Source organism: Dermacentor albipictus, chromosome 8 (assembly GCF_038994185.2).
Source record: "Dermacentor albipictus isolate Rhodes 1998 colony chromosome 8, USDA_Dalb.pri_finalv2, whole genome shotgun sequence".
NCBI classification, from domain to species: Eukaryota; Metazoa; Arthropoda; class Arachnida; order Ixodida; family Ixodidae; genus Dermacentor; species Dermacentor albipictus.
The window spans coordinates 47,270,698-47,288,652 of NC_091828.1; the positions used below are offsets into that span (position 1 = coordinate 47,270,698).

The 17,955-nt window shown below is 45.0% G+C and overlaps 1 protein-coding gene across 1 annotated transcript in view; it reads left to right on the forward strand.

The window, feature by feature from the left end:
• Positions 1 to 17,955, forward strand: part of LOC135909727 (fatty acid synthase-like) — a 140,872-nt gene that overhangs the window by 110,672 nt on the left and 12,245 nt on the right. Inside the window, exons 20-21 of the mRNA XM_065441788.2 lie at positions 2,793 to 3,148; positions 3,716 to 4,066. Of these exons, the coding sequence (XP_065297860.1) occupies positions 2,793 to 3,148; positions 3,716 to 4,066 (707 nt within the window). The remainder of the gene's footprint in view (positions 1 to 2,792; positions 3,149 to 3,715; positions 4,067 to 17,955) is intronic.

Sequence of the window (17,955 nt, forward strand, 5' to 3'; positions counted from 1 at the left end):
AGGCTACACCTAAAGCACGGCGACAACAGCGAACACAATCGGCGAGCGTCGAAATCTGATCAGCGGGTCAAGCGCGTCGGCTTTTATAGATCAGTCGTCGAATGTTCCAGAGTAATCGCTGGCACCCGCGTGTCTTCCACAAAATTCTACACTGTTCGAGCCTTGCATACATGCAATCACATTACGCAAGGTTTGGTGACATACTGCGATTGACACCATCGATAACATTACAGAAACTTCTGACACATGCGGGCACGTCCTTCGACCTGTGATAACATTTGTTGGGCGGTGAAACGTGGTCGGCCGATAAAGAAAAAAAAGTACACGCGTCCATATTATTTATGTGATGATATGTCATGCATGCGCATTACTTATTCCACATCATGATATTCGTACATTACATGTCATTCGTATCATGGCACGCGCATTACAATAGCAGCAGATGGTTTCATTACAATAGCAGCGCATGAGCCCCGGGGAAGCAGTTTTGTTCCGTGGGGCTCGTTGGTTCTTTTGTCGCCTATTTAGACCACGCATTGGCACACGAGGAGTATTGGCGTGGCATATAATCCTCACATGCCACGTCATTCATTCCACGCATGCATGTAATGTCATGTTTGTAAGCCATGACCTGAATATGATTTCATATGGGCAGGTTTTGTCTGGATTTCATGTTTTGCATCTAATGTCATTCTTCTTATCTAAGCGTGTCAGGTGATGCTACTACGTTATATGTGATACATGCTATTCATGAGATCATGTCAATCATGTCAATCATGTCATGTCCTTTATGTCATGATATGTCATGCGTCCATATTTTTTACGTCACATCATGCTAATCATACATTACATTAATTCGTATCATGCTAGTCGCGTTACAGCAGCAGATGATTGAATTAATTTTGGCATTGAAGGTAGTGAGATATCGGCGTGGTGTCCGTGAAGTATGCCTCTGTGCGGCTCGATGATCGATTTTACGTTTTAGAACAAGTTATGGCCCACTAGAAGCATGACCGCTAGCCTCGGAAGAAAAAGACGCAGTTTCTTCGAAAAGGCGAAGCATCGATTATTATAGAAAATTAGTAGACAGTTATGCAAAGTATGACAAATAGTTTTATCGGCCGCACAAAATTGTTCAACATTCGCTTACACAAGCTGACATGAACACACCTAACTCCATGACCACACTCACTCGCTGTCACAACGTTGCTGAGGGAAAGCGCGGCATCAGCAGCAAGCGAAATTACCTGCGGCTGCTTCACGGTTCAGCACGAAGTAAACGACAAGACCGCCGCACAAATGAAGCTATCGGCACTCTACGTAGTCTGTCCCCATCGCAGATCGATTTCAAGATAGGATCAGGCGGCCTCGCTATACGCAGCGCCGCCGGAGCAGAATTCCACCCTCCTCCCCTCGCCTGGGTGCCTTGCGCGCTTCCTGCCCGCTTTCTTTCCTTGCGGGCGCGACATAGAGCCACCATCATCGGCCCAGCCTCGCACGGTTTCATTATTATATGCAGGATGTGGCAAGCAGCGACGGAACACCACGGCGACAAGAATCGCTGTGAAGTTTCATGAACAGCGTCATCAATGCACCAAGAGTGTCCTTACAATTGCTGTAGGCGAAACTCTGCGCACTTTGTTACGTTATACAGGGACACTAGCGCTCTTAATTTGTACACGCTGTCGGATGGCGTGCTTCTTAAAAAGAATTGCAGCTGCATCTGCCCGCAAAGCGCCTCGTCAGCGTCATTTACTCACCCCACCTATTCTTACTTCGTTGCTTGGCTGCAGTAACTCCAGTATCTACAATTTCATACGCATCGCCGAGCCACCACTTCAATGCCGGAGGCCATGGTATGTTGGAAGACAAGAATACAATTCAAAGCCGGGCACCACAATAGTGCAGCGCATCCAAAGGGAAGCGCGAGAGAGCAGTGAGATTGCAGGTTACGCCTATAACATTACGCGTTTCGGCGGTGGCATCAAGGTGTCGTCACAATGCTTCACTTCTATCGCTTTAAGATCGACATTGATCATGAGAAAAAATGTGCCTTAATGTTTTATATGCGCTCCACCTTGTCTCTGAGCATGTGCACTGTAAAATCTGCTAGGTCATATATTTGGAGGCAAAGGAGGCATCCAGCTCAGATTGCGTATAGGCAGGTATAGGTACGTCCTGTCTTGCGGAAATAAGCCCGCAAGGCGGCGCGCTTAAGAACGCGCGCCGCGATAGGAGCTTTCGCGGCAAGAATTCTCTAGAATAGCAGCTTGGGCTTGTTCGTTTTCCATCCTGGTGTTAACAACGAAAAATGTAGACGGGACACGAGACGACAAGACGACAGCACAAGCGCTGCCGATATAAGCGCACCGCCTTGCGCGCGCTTATTTCCGCAAGTGAGGACGTACATTATCGGTGTTCGTTCTGTCCAAGTAAATTTTGAAATGTGTTTGGCGTGTGTTTCAATCTTGTTCTTTTGTATGTTTCTTCGATATTTTGTCTTTGTTTTCTTGAATGGTGGGCTTCGTATGCATGAATTTTTGTTTAGATACGGCCAAAGCAACAAAACCTTGCTATTCGTACTCAGCACTCCGTCCATGTCGTCTTTCTTTGTCCCGTTCCTTCTGCGCTATTTTATGAATTGAGTTCTATCAAAGCTCAACGTAGCACCACGTCATCCGACGATCGCTGATACATAGCGCTCTCTTTAGACGCGATAGCAATGCGCGCATCAAAACTAATGTAACAAAGTTGTTATCGACGCCTTTGTATATTTCTGCTCTTCAACTTAGGTGTGGACTTGGTGCTCAACTCGTTGTCTGAAGAGAAGCTGCAGGCCAGCGTGCGCTGCTTGGCAACTCACGGCCGTTTCGTGGAGATCGGAAAGTTTGACCTATTCGAGAACAATAATTTGGGCATGTCCGTGTTCCTACAAGACACCAATTTCCACGGGGTCATGTTGGACAGCTTGCTGCTCCCTGACACGACTGCTCTGGCTCACAAGCACCGTGTCGGAGAGCTTCTCAACGAGGGAATAAAATCCGGCGTCGTGCAGCCGCTGGATGTCACCATGTTCACCCGAGAGCACAGCGAGAAGGCGTTCCGTTTTATGGCCTCTGGAAAACAAATTGGCAAGGTCTTGATCCAGGTGCGTTATGCAGTAAAGGGAGCTTGTTTTGATGTTAGCGAAGGGTCTGGTGGTGTAAGTAGATTAGGTTACCACCGACGCAAACAGATATAGTAACGACTCTATGTGATTCCCACAGGGATGTAACTTACATGTTTTATGCCACGCGATATAGAACCGGGACCCTCCATGTCAAAGGTTGGAGAGTCCCAATTTCAAACTGAAGGCAAGTTTTTTCTTTGCAGTTTCGAAAAAGGCATGTGACTGCGACTCGCCAGTGATCGCAATTATTTTGTTATGGATACTGTTATCATGAACGTAAATTACTAATGCAACAATAGATAGAATATTGGAGACATCCGTAACGGCAATGTCTTGAAAGCGCCAGTTTAGGCCAAAAGAGACGAATTCGAGTCTAGCACGCTTTATTACGAAGGCATATAAGGATTTCAGAAAGTTACATTGCTGAACAAAGCAGCTTTTTTTTTTGTTCGTGGCTTACCCGCCATGTCGCCTCTAGCTTTTCTCGAACGTCTGCTCTTTGCTAGAACGCTTCAATGGGACAACACTGATGACGAGTGCTTACAGATGCGGACGGAAGAGAGCGAGCACATGACCCGCGCGCCTTCGCTGACAGTGGAAGCGGTGGCGTGTCCCTGCTTCTACCGACACAAGTCTTACGTCATTGTCGGTGGCCTTGGTGGCTTCGGTCTGGAGCTCGCCGAGTGGATGGTGTCACGTGGCTGCCGCAAGATGCTCCTGGTCTCCAGGAGCGGTGTGCGTACGGGCTACCAGAGGCTTTGTCTTCAGCGGTGGAGCGACCTGGGAGCCACAGTGCTCGTAAGCAACGACGATGTCTCTACGGAGGAAGGCGCTCGCAAAATTGTCGACAATGCAGCAGCCATGGGTCCTGTGGGCGGCATTTTCAACTTGGCCATGGTAAGTCAGCCCAGCGGCGCATCAGCGTCCTTATCTAACTTTCCTTAAGGATAACATTCCTGCTACGTCTTTATCAGCGCCGCGATCCTGCTCCTGAAAAACTGCCGGTAAAATACGTTCCTTGACATCAAGTAGTCCCAGAGAAACCAGTTTAATTCGAAATTAATTTTTATTTGAATAAATCAGGTTGGCGTGCAGTGGAGAACTCACCAATTCTTTAAAAAATATCAAGCAATCTTTCAACGCATTTTGCGAAATGCTAACCCATCGGTCAGAATTACGAATCCGAGTGAATACTTGTTAGAAGTGTAATGTAAGGAAAAAGCTTATTGTTCCTTGGAATGTCGACAGAATAGTTGTAGACGGAGTGATCACTTTAAAATTTTGCGTGAGTTTAAATATTGCACGCAGCACCTAACATATTTCCAGTCCTTGAGTTGGATTATTAGGATATTTGGTATTATTTGCGCAAGAAATTGAAAAAACATATTACACAGAAAGAAGGTCAAGAATTTGGTTCTTTATCTTATGGAACATATTGCAACTTACGAATTATAGTCACTGACAGCCGCTGAGCTTGCAAAGCTTATACACATGAAATCAATATCCTCAATGAGACCAGTTTCGAGGTATGCGTTTCAAACTCGCAGTGAAAGCCCCTGTAGTGGAACCTATTTTTTTAACAAAGCGCCATTTTATGCATTGCTGCAAAATAAACTGGAAGGCCACTGCATTCCGTCGCACACTTTGGAATATAATATCTTGAAGCTGTTGTGTTCGAGGAAATTGATTTCAAGTGGGTGCGTTTAAAGCTCAACGGCTATAATTAGTAAATTGCAATATTCGCCATAATGTAAATAATTGGTAAAAAAATTGTTTTTTAATTATTCGTGCATCTGTACCGCTATTTTATGGTTATTTATGGTTATACCGCTATATGGTTATATGGTTATATGGTTATATGGTTATATGGTTATATATGGTTATATGGCTATATGGTTATGGTTATATGGTTATACCGCTATTTTATGGTTGTAATGGTTGTAATAGTCCAGCTGAAGAACAACAATTATGCTATCTGCCGCAGGCAATTTTTAAAATTTTTTGCGACTTAAGAATGATAATCCCGTATTGTGACCACAAGCCAGCTGGGTCATCTTTCCCGGCAAGGTTCTGTGGAAATCCTTAAAGCAGCTTTAGGTGAACAATCCTGCATTCTTCAAAACATTGAAGCTTCAGAAAGGTTTCCAGGGACATTGATTTACTGTAGCGAAACGCCACTATTCGCTGGAAATAAATTGGCGCTCGAGAACTCGAGATGCAACTGAATTCCAAAACGGTTTTTCTCCTTTATAAACATATCTAGCAACATTTTTATAGTCTAGAAGAACTTTCTGTTGGCCTTTTTGGTGCATACTTGACCAATATTCACATCGTCCCAACAATGTGCCGCACTAGGTTTTATGGCTATTGCATCCGGAATGGCATAGCTCCATCTTGTGTCTGACCTACCTTCGGTACCGGGTCGCCTGTGTGCGCTTTAAAAATATTTGTCAACCATTTTTTAGACCGTCATTAGACTATTACTAGAACCTACCAAGAGTTACTTGGCATTGTTCCGACGGTATTTAGGTTTCCTAATAACTCCCTAGTACCACCCTAGAAACAATTGGCCAACAGCATTATTTTGATTTGTGTTCATCGGCTGTCTGTCAACTTCCAACATATGGTCTAGTAACAGATCTGTAGACCTCCTATTACCTTTCGTTAAATTGAAGTATGTTTATAGGCTCTCTGTCAGCTTCCTACTAACGGTCTGAGAGAATTTTCTTTACACCTCATATTAACATTTATTAAATTGAAGCGTGCTCCCACATTACATGCAAACATCCCATTACCAATTCGCTAGCGCTTTCGCTAGACACCATAATAACATTGCGCCAACAGCTGGCCACCTAGATTGAACAGAAACACGTTTTTGCACGGCCTTATCGGTAGTTTCTCAGTTGTTTCAAGCCTCTCACCAACGATAGGTTTTTAGATATGTTAGAAACAAAGTCCACCATCAGTAACCGTGTTTGAATAAGAACGTGTTCAACACTGCTTACAAATTAATACTGACCTGCAAATCGATATTTTTAAATCACCCAGTATACGCCTTTAAATGTTCAACGCCGCAGCTATTCATTTCATTTTTTGGACCCTATTAACGTCGGCCGCTTTATGAATGTCTATGCTATCTTACTGATATATTGATAAATAATAAGCTCTTGACGCGCTGTGCAGCTGAAGCCACAGTATGTGATAGGAGCTACTGAGCAAAAATGTGTAACAAATCAGAAACGTCATGAAGACTGCACCATACATTTATTACAGTCAATCAGTCAAACTTGCGGACATCGTGAATGAGGCTAATTATGCGAGGGTGCTTCAGCATTCTGGGCGTTAGTTGCAGTTGCACCTTAGGCTATAATGGATATGTTTTTTTTTTTAGCTTGTTCCTGTGGGATTCTGGGCATACTATCCTGTAAGAATAATGAAGTGAGTTGCAGTTGGCTGTGCATTGCTGTCTGATACTCAGATGTGTGCTTTAAACAACTAAGACGAAAATATTGATATAGGCTCGCAGGTGTGAATCTATACATACGCTAAATATTTCGCACTTTTCATCCTGTACAGCCTCACTACGAAAGAGTAAAGAATGAGTTCATGATCGTACATTATTTACCACACAATAAGTCATCGTGACTTTTGCAAAAGCCAGTGTTTATAGCAGCTTCAAGTAAACCGCATGACGCAGCGTAGTTCAAGTATCTAAGAAAATCGTTTTTAAAACTTTCCACGTCATGACAATTGCGATTGTAACAACCCGCCAAAAAGCTGTACAGAAAACTGCTATCAGACATATTATGTTCATGAAAAATGACGCAAAAGCACATACCTTTTATTATAATTCAGAGACAGAGAGAACTTCGGCGCAGTGCTGTGTTCCTGAGCTGTTCGCTAATGGTTGAGTGTGCAGTTTAAAACATGGACAGCGGCAATATTAATTCACTGTCACTTCACATGACACTGCAGAAGTGGCAGTAACATTGACATCCCAGAATGAAGAAAACGCCATGGGATTTTCAAGCAAAGTGCTGGTTGGGGTTTTCCTTGAGTATTTACGCTCCCACGTGTGCATGGAAGGTCTTCGTGTATCGGTGAATCAGCTCTATAGAGCACACGCATAAGCAGCAGCAGAAATGCCTAAATTGCTGCTACAATACATGACCAAACACCTACATCGCTCCGACCATACCACGCCGGCGTCGCAAAGGAACTGATATCGATCACGATGGGCTTTTCCTTTGCCTCAACTAGGGCCATTTGCAAAATACCTACATTAAAAGGCACGTTAAATTACTTCTATTCACCCGCCTCGCCTTGACCGCCGCCGAACCAAAGGCGCCCTCTTTACGCCTATAGACGAGCGCACGCCAAGTTTCGCCCGAGACGCCAGCGCTCGTTTCTCCCCTGGCGGCACGGTTTCCAATCCCCCGGGGGTTTGCTTCCGCCGGTTCCCTTCGCTCGCGCTGAGCCAGAGGAGGCCAGGCTGAGCGCGCGCTGCACGCGAGAAGGTGTAGGTTTCCGTCGCCGCTTCCCTTCGCGGTCGCGCCCGCGTTCAGTTCGCGCTGCGCGCGAAACGTCTCTTGTTTGCGACGGCGCCTCTTCGGATGACCGGAAATTATTATTGTGTTGTTAACTGTCACGACAGCAATGTAAACATGAAAAGGTTGATGCCACCAGTGAAATTATACCGATTCACAAGAAAATGGTACGAAAGAAGCAGACGACAGACATGGATTACTGCGGTGCGCCGAGCGAAGTAAACATCTGGCAAACGAAGCGAGATCGTTTATTGATCACTCCTGAATGTATGACGGTTTCTATATCTAACCCACGTGAAATTAATAATTACTCGGTACATAATCCTTTTATTCATACAAAAACTTTAAGTTCAACGAGTGCTTGTCCTGTCTTCTTTCTCGTGTTTCGTTTGTGTGTGCGCTGCCTAAGAATGGAAACCACGTCTGTTGTATGCGCTAGCAGTGGCCGAAGTTCACGCGTGCCGAGAAATTGAATATGTGCATGATGCATTGAACATGACCGGAGTTCATTCCCGCTTCACCATCGCACCGATCGATCGGGTTACTGGACGATACACACCCGCGTCTTGGTCGCGCCGGCATTGCTGAAGCAGGAATGATTAATAATACTTTCAACTTCCGTCTCTTGAGTACTGTTAAAAAATGACCAAGCTGTCTACATTGCTGCCTCTATTCCATATTGTAGGGGACGTACTAGTTAAAGTTGTGTGCGCATGTCGTACTTGTGCTATGCAGCGATATATCTTGTTTATTTCCGCACAGTGTCGATAGAAGTCCGTTGTCGCCATCAGAGACAACACGGATTTGTAGCAAACATAATGTGAGAAACTGCAAAAATGACTTTAGCTCGTAGGTGCCGTATGTATGTGCCGCATCGTATGTGCTGACGATTTTTCCGGCGGCACATACGATGTCGTTTCCAATTACCTGCTCAGCGTCCCTTACATGGTTAAGCAGACGCTGCCCTTTCGCCGCATTGCAGCCATATAAAAATAATCGTCAAGCGTACCGATCTTCTTAAAGGCAAATATAGCGTGTGCAGTTTGTTTCACACTAAGGGGAAAACTCGGAATGTATTGCATCGCGATGCGGCAAGCAATGGAGTCGTGCGGCGGCAGCAGCTCGAGCAGGCGCACACGCTTGAGGGGCGGTGTCGTGATCTGCGTCGTCTGCTACGGCGGCGCGCGCTGGCCGCATTTTCGGGAAGCGTGGTACTGTCAGGGGCAGTGCACCGATTTCATCGGTACTGCGGGAACTGAGCTGATATTCTTTACTAAACGTTGTGCGTCGCCACACTCTGATCCTTCATTGGCGCTAATGGAGTTCCACAAACTGCTTTTGACAACATGGTTCATTTGTTCTTTCGAAGGGCCGGAGTACTGAGCGTGTGCACGTATATTTCTTCACTGTGTGTGCTACCGTAATGAGCAGCGACAAAACGCACCACGATGTGCGCGCAACGTGCTCAGTCTTTGTTTGACTCGAAAGGAAAACAAAGCACTCAACAATGGAAGTCGAACACGGTGAAACAAACGGACACGATTAAATGAACGTTTTAGGTTCAGACAATGAGCTGGAAGTGATTTTTCTCGATAATCATTCGCTACACCAGACAGACCCTGCCCGCCAGTGGGGAATTGGACACGTCACGCTCGGAACTTCAGTTAGTATCTCGTCATGTCCCCAGCGGCAGCGATGACAGCGCTCATCCTGGAAGGCAGTGAAGTGTAGAATGACTTGATCAGGGATGTGTTCTTTCGCTGCACGTCTCAGTCACTGACGATGGTGGATCGAAGCCTATCCTCGGGCGACTGATAGAGGGGATGTTGCGCCAGCGATACTTTCAACGAGCCCCAGACATTTTAAATGATGTTGGCGCCCGGGGATTGAGGCGGCCGCTCCAAGAGAGTGACTGCGCGCTCTTCTAGCAGTTCTTGCACAGCACGAGCAGTGTGGATCGGCGTCCTATCGCGTTAGAATATATAGTCGCCTTCCAGAAACGGGCCGTCAAGAATGTATGGAATCAGTACGTCGTCTATGACTGCCATGCAGCGATGAACTTACATTCGAGGCGTATCAGTGGGCGTCGCGCAACGCTTAGCAAAGAATACCGGCTCCTTTCACGCAGTAACGATGTGATCAGCGCCCTGCACCTGACAGTAGAACGTTTCTCGACAATGCGGCCAGCGTGCGCCGCCGTAGCAGACGACGCCGTTCAAGATCCCGCCCCTCGAGCATCCGCGCGAGCTGCTGCGCTTCGAGTTTTCCCCTAAATGTGACAGAGACTGTACACCGCCCTTCGAAAGAAATGTCCACGCGCACACACCGCGCGCGGCGCGAAACGTGCCCAAACACGCGCAATGCAGGAGGCAATCAAGGCGGCGCGAACGAGAGATGGGAGAGGGGTACCACCGCTAATAGAATTTTGCTCCGCATGCGGCGCTCTCAACGCCGGCGCAGCAGCGCCGCTCTCGGTGCCGTTCTTGTCTATATATACACCCCTCTACCTGGCGATAGCTGAATCATACCCATACATGCTCTCTTGCTGGCAGGTGTACCGGGCGCTTGTGTGCGCATCGCCTTCATCGGGAAGTACACGTAGATGGAGGAATGTATGATATGGCCGAGGTTGAAAAAAAACCTAAGTGATAATACAGCCGATTTAATTTTGTTACGCAGTTAGGGGTTGTGTGGCTTTATTTTTCGAGACAATTATTGTTCTGAAGACCGACTTTTTTCCAAATAGCATAAAAATTGAAAAAAAAATATTGTCCTAAAGGACAAACTATGCGATTATCCTATTTTGCACAAGAACAACTTTTAGCACTTGCCGCTTTCAAAGAAGTTTGCTTCATAGCGCACAACGCAAGAATCAGAATAGGAATCAGAATCGGTTTTATTTTCCTCAAGGAAAAATGGACTCCAGACAAAAAGCTGCTCATTGAGCAGCTCGAGGAGGCCTGGGGCCCTACAGGCAGTGGCAACAGCGGCAAAATAGCAGTGTGTGTCGTACACCTGTACAAGAACAAAAAAAAGATAATGCTGAAAGCTATTCTTCTCAAGTAGTACTACATTTATAGTGATATACATGTCCAACTCTTGGCGGCTATGACGTTACCGGTCTTCGGGTGCCCGAAGCAAGTTAAAAGCATGGTTTTTATATCCCTTCTCCTGGTACCGCGCAATACCGAAATTGCGAATGCGATAACGCGACCGCCTATCCTTACCGGAGCTCAGATACTTGTTGTCGTGTTATAAAGCAAAAGTACTGTAGATTATGAAAGCATAATTATTATTTTTGGATTTGTTTTCTCAGATCGAGGCACAATCGCCTAAAAGTAGATCAGTTGGCATTTATAGCTACTTTTTCTATGGTTTGATGAAACGCCCTGTTAATTTCCTTTGATGTGAAGTAGCCTTCGGTAAGAGGCAGGGACAAAAGCGTGCGAATAGGGACGGGGACAAAGGTACAATTTTTATAGAGTAAGCACATTTTTTTTTTCACAAGTTGACACTTACAACGTGTTCAGATTTTTCGTTGGTCTTCGGCCTGTGCGACTTCTCAATTCTGCACTTGCTCTCACTGAGTAGCAGCTGCATTTTGCAGACTTTTTGGATGTTTCACCGGTAACGTTCCAGCGCCGCGTTACTTTGAGTTTCAGCTCTTTTTTTCTTTTTAACAGACCTGCACCAACTTAGGGTGTACTATTTAGATCGCGGAGTGCACTGACATGATTACCTCGTTACAAAGCAAGTGTGAGGTAGCCAACTAAGCACATCCTTGGTCAACCTTGAACTCTTAGCTTCTCTATCTCTCTCTCTATAATTTGTGGTCTTGAAGTGGCAGTGCGTCGTTAGAGCCGATTTACGCTCGAGCCGCACGCCGCACCACCCGCCTACCGCACACGTGTCGTCTGGCGAAAAATTGAAAATTTCCCAGACTGGTACGCATATTTCGGTTTAAAATGCATGTGAAAACCCGTTGTATACCGAAATTTGTGCTTATGTGGGCGAAATCTGCAGTTTCCCGCACGACCGCACGAATGCGGCAGACGCAACGAGCTAAGGAAAGAAGAATGGTGGGTGTAACGTGAAGGGATAAGAAAAGAGCAGATTAGGTGAGGGCATAAACGCGAGGTAATGATATCTTAGTTGAAATCAAGAAAACTAAATGGGCATGGTTAGGACATGTAATGAGGAGGTAAGATAACCGATGGTCATTTAGGGTTACGGACCAGATTACAAGGGAAGGGAAGCGTAGCAGGGGACGGCAGAAAGTTAGGTGGGCGGATGAGATTAAGAAGTTTGCAGGGACCACATGGCCACAATTATTACATGACCGGGGTTGTTTGAGAACTATGGGAGAGGCCTTTGTCCTGCAGTGGGCGTAACCAGGATGATGATGATGATGATGATGATGATGAACTAGTGTGCGGCCTGCATAGTACTCTGCTGTCATCACACCGGTCGGTTGGTGCAACAAAAACTAATTTTCTCGAACTGTGCTGACGTTACCGCATGCTCACCCAGTCCAGTACAACCTTTAGAATGTTTAGTTCCCAATGTTTACTAACATATTTGTTCACACATTTAGGCAGCACTCCGTCAACAATTCGCCACCGACTTGGATTGGAACGGTGATATAAAAGAGGGAGCTTGATTTCGGAGCATGTTATATATCTATAATAATGAGTGTTAGAGAAATTTATCAAAAACTCTGAATTATTTACTTCCCATTTTAAACATTCTTTGAGAAAATACTCGATGTGTTGACGTTCTCAAGCTGCATGTCCTTGAGAAAAGAAGTGACTATTTCAATGATGTATAGAAAAACATTATTAACACAAAAGGAATGAGCCTTTTGACTGAGTAATGAAAATGTTAGTTAGACAAAAGTTGGAAGAGGATATGATAATGTTGTATCTAAAATATTTTTATACTAAAGTAAGAAAGAAGTTTCCTAGCGATTTATTTAAGACATTGTTAATGCAAATATAAGAAGGAAGTCTTTAACGGTGTCTTTAAAACATTATTTCTACAAAAGTAAGAAAGAAGTATTTAGGCAGTACATGAACAAATAATACTCGAATGTAAATCTAAATAGACTATCAGTAAAGTGAATACAAAGTTGGTAGGAGTTCTGAGTCATGTTGATAGTAATTTTTGCAAGGGCGCCTAGTAAGATGGCGTAATGACCTCTGTGTACATCACATTATGCAGCGCACTTACGCCATCAGAAAGCCACAAAGTCAGAGATAATGGTTTCTCCCTCACCGACGATTTTCGGCCGTATTCTTAGAACAAAGCGATCGTGCCTGAAGCGGACGATGTCGTAAGAGACGCATCAGACGTCTTCTTCAGACGGAAGCCAGAAGGCGAGGCCTCTTAATTCACGCGACACATAAGGCATGCTAATGACATGACAGATATAGTCATCACCATTCCTGTTATGGTTTATGGGACTAAATGAGCGTAATCAATCGCGCCGCAAAAATTACGAGCATCAGCTTGTTCTTTAAAAGCGCTATCAACTTTTTGGATGACGGTCTTCATGTTTTGCATGAGGGTGGTGGTTGAAAACGTTCTCCCCTAAAAATATTTGTCTTTTTCCTATTACTGCCTGGCTATGTAATCTCTCCAGTAAATTTATATTTTATAGCGGCGTGTTGTCACCATATTATTATATTATTGTCGCCTATACCTTATATACTTAGAACCCCCCTACAAACACGCCATGTATAATATTCCAATAATATCGACCAGTTGCTGTGTTCGCTAGTCTTGACGCATTCAAAAGCCACAGCAGTTTAGTGGCTAACGAAGCGTGTTTAATTTGGAAAACTGCGTGCATGTTCCATATTTGCATGTCCTTAATTAATCTTAAAGTTTTCACAGGATTCTGCTTATGGATAGAGACAGAATAAATCGCGATCACGTGAACTCACTGGAATATGGGGCCGTTTAACGTAATACTATTCCAATATGTTTTTATTGCAATGTCCTGACGTCAAGTTTGCGTAACCGCGGACGAAAGCATCAGGCAGGCAGGGTTTTTTGAACAAACCGATGAAACGCTCCCTTCGTTCACAGGATGTCCCTTTTGTGTGCTTGAAAAACGAACAACATTGCCTACAGTGAGCGGCTTCTCTTATCTAATTGACTTGCAAGAGGCACAAAGCACGCTCAAGTGGAGAGAGATTCGATGGGGCCTAGCCAGTGAACTGCACATAGATAATCGGATGAAGACGGTGGTGCCGGCGTCGGCGATTGGTCCGCTTTCCCTTACTTAGCTTGCGGTGGCTCGTTGACAATCGCGGTGGCATGCCACGGAAGCTAAAGAATGACACTAGAACGGATCCTCAGCAAAGAAGACTTGGCATAACGAGATCGTAAACGTGCCGAAGGTTCTCCAAAACGTTACACGGATACGCAAAAAGCTTTATTACACGCAAATCAACCCATGCTCTCCGGCAGGTGCGAGTAGCCAGTGCCTCAGCGATCGGCGGCAGCCATGTTTTATTCCTTTCGGAACGCGGCAGCCTACAGCTATTCAGAACGAAATTCCCTTTTCTTCGGCATGCTAATACATCTTTAACGCGTACACGTCCCTTTGACGCCGTGAGTTTTTGCCGTTTTGTGACGTCGCGTGACAGGCAGGTGAAGTGGGCACAGCCCGAAAACATTTCACCAATAGCCGAGGGCTAATGGGGAAAAGGCGTCGAATGGAAACTACCTATCTTTGTTTTCGTCGGTCAAATTACGCATAATCAGTGTGTACACGTCATATCTGATGGGGAGCAATCGCGGTTTTCGTGACGTTGCGTGACAGACAGGTGAAGTGTGGTGTTCCAAAATAGTTTTTATCCAGTCGCGGAAGGTTGATTTTACGTTATAGCGCCCATGCTGTCTGATATAGACACAAAATCAAATCGATGCACACGTGATTCACTCTCACTTAAAATCGCACGGTTGAATGCAAGCTCCATTTGCTGGCATAAATTGAGGTTCAGGCTTGTAGCTGCTCACCTTGAGCCATTGAGTTTCAAGCTGAAGCCTGTGTGTAGGTCTCATGCCTTCTACAGTCGCATAATTATATATGTGACTTAGAACTCTATGTGCATCCTGTAGACGCATTCCTAAACAGCTAAAGAGACGAACTGATGGAAAAATTTCCAGCTGAGGCTTCATGGCCTGCACGGCCTCTATAAGCAGCTTAACAAGTGAAACAACTACCACTTCGCTGATTCAGACTCGCACTTTCTTGTAATCAGTGGGAGTCCTTCGAGTCACTGGTTATCCGGAATTTTAGACTTAGTGAGTTGGCTCGTTCGCCAAGGTATAGACGATGTTCAGTGACGAGCCTGACACAGTCAAATTCCACGAAAACTTGTGCGGACGGTCCTGCCGCTTACTTCCCGTCATTGCTGTGTTCCCACGGCGGAGGCAAACTCCTTTCAATATCGAAGCCTCTAGGGAAAGGGCAGAGTTTTCAGCGCGCACAAGACAAGGACAGAAAGGAAACACATGAAGAAGCACTAGTGCGGCCTCGTGTGCTTTCTCCCTTGCTCGTCATGTTCGTGCTGAAAACTTTCGTCCTCTAAGGGACTATTTTTTTCGAGCGCATAGTCACAGAATGAAGGTACAACGCAGTATTGTAGGTGTGGCTCCCAACATCGTCAGGTTCTCAATGAATGTGAACTCTGCTGCTGCCTATAAACGCTCCGATTAACGCCAGTAGGACCTCATGAACTCCTGGAGAGTACTAAATAGGGACCCGAAATGTGAAGCAGGATCTACGTACCTTGCATGCACGACGAAATATGCCGTTTCCTACCCGAACAGTTGGTAACTAAAATATGGCGTACGGTATCGATAAGCGAGCCTTCCGCGAAATGAAATTTAGTTACTTCTTCACTGCTTGCTCATATCGTTTCCTTGCCAATTCACCATGACAACCCAGAAATTGCGCTGACGGCAAGTACGTCGTAATGATATCGCCGTTAAAGAGAATGAAATTCGTGATGCATTGCACTTACACATTGCGGGGCCCATCGACAGTGGCTTAGCGGCTATGGTACTGGGCTACTCAGCACAACGTACTGGGATCGAATCCCGGCCTCGCAGCCGCATTTCTTTCGTGGCGGCATGCGAAAACACTTGTATGCATAGATTAAGGTGCACATTAACGTAGCCCACTTGGTCAAAATTTCTGGAGTGCCCTACTACGGCGTGCCTCATAATAAAATCTTTGTTTTGCCGCGTAAAACCCCACAATTCTTTTTTTACATTTTGGGCACGGAGTCCTAATGATATAGAGAATTAACCCAGATGGAAAGCAGCCACCACTTCTGACGCTGTTTGCAAACGCACCAAACAATAATAAAGGATCCTTTTGGAAGAAGCACCAGTGGAACAATAGTTTAAAGGTGTCTCGTTGAAATACCGTCATTGATCGATCTAGATGTGCCTGATGTGATTTGCTGGTTTTTACGTCGTATTCCTGTACACGATGCACGTCCAAGTGAATTCGATCGGCAGACATATGACAGCGCTCTGTTGAACCCAATGCTGGCGCCCAGACAACGTTACATTTTTTGCGAGCTTCCGTCGCGTTTACACACGCGTGATCGTATACTTCTGCGAAATGGTCTTTCTAATTGGTCTCGTTACAAGAATGCTTCAAGGTATGCAGTAAGACTTTGCTAGACGTATTTACGACAATTTTTTGATGTGGTGCCTAAAAATTTATGTTCCTTGTTTACAGGCAGACGCTCACCCTACAACACAATTTCAGGGTCCGGGTGTAGGCCTCTTCTTCTAGAGAAAACGACATAGGGGCTTTTTTTGTGGGTTCATTCTGAACCCATTCTCATCAGCGCATTTGGAGACCATGTTAAGACCAAGCTGGACCTGTCGTTCGCACATTTCGAGAGAACTTGATTGAAATCCTATCTGCACATCGTCAACATATGTTGAGTAGAAGATGTTACGGGATACGTGTAGACGAAGATAATTCATTTTTATATAAAGAGCATGCAGCCGAGCATCCCACCCTGAGGCACTCCAGTTACCTTTACAAGTTTCTGTGACAAAACATTGCCCACTCGAACATGGAATGTGCGATTAGACAGATACCTATCAATAACATTGAAATATTGAACATATTACCGCTCCTACCTAAGTGTGAGAGGTCTCTCAATATCACAAATCGCCACGTAGTATCGTAGGCTTTGTCCATACCAAGGAATACAGATAACAAAAACTATTTATGAACAAAAGCTTCACGGATACTTGTCTCGATACGTATGAGATTGTCACTGGTGGATCGAGCCTCCCGAAACACGTACCGGTATGGGTAACACTTTGCAGACTTAGGATAAGATGCATATACAGCACACACGCATACCTGTTGTACAGTGATGATGTACCCACGTGTGATAAATGTGGTGAGCCACTTTTCATGCTTCACATCCTGCTGCAATGCACTGAATTAGACTCTAATAGAAGAAAGCATCTTCCATTACCACACGGGCAGCAAATTCTATTTCATCGTCTAAAGATCACAGGTATAGATCTTCTCTTTAAATATCAATACTTGTTCGAATTTTTAAAGATGTACATAGTTTTCATGTTATAGCCCCAGGAAATCCGTAGCACAGCCTCTTATTAGAGGTTTCTGCTGCGGTAGCTGCATTAAAAGAAAGCACTTGCCTTCCAGCATTTGGGCTGAAATACATTCAGGAAGCATACGTGCTATTTCCATATTCTTGCATTTTAGCCCCATGATCACATATCATCTGTAATATACCCATAGACCACTACATGTCTCACTGTCTTAACTTTACACTATATATCGTTTTACGCTTCTGCCATAGTGATTGTTCTTAGGCCACTTAACAGCCAAGTTACATCCCATCATCGCAACTCACCAATCAGTGTTTAACACAACATTATCAGTCATGGTGCTCTTGCGCCATACCTTGCCCCTTGCGCCACAAAACAATGCACATTCGTTCATTGTGATGTGGTGGTATCATACCAGAGCGCTACCGAGATCAAACTCGTGACTTTCTATCGAACTTCTACTGCTGCTACGGTCCGCTATCATTAGCTTCTTGTCTTTGATGTATCTATATGTCTTAGTTATGCTCACGCAAAGGTATCATGGGAAGTCACTGAAATATGTAGCAATGAGCAGTTTATGAAAACTTTGTCAATACCGCTGCACTTTCGCTCATG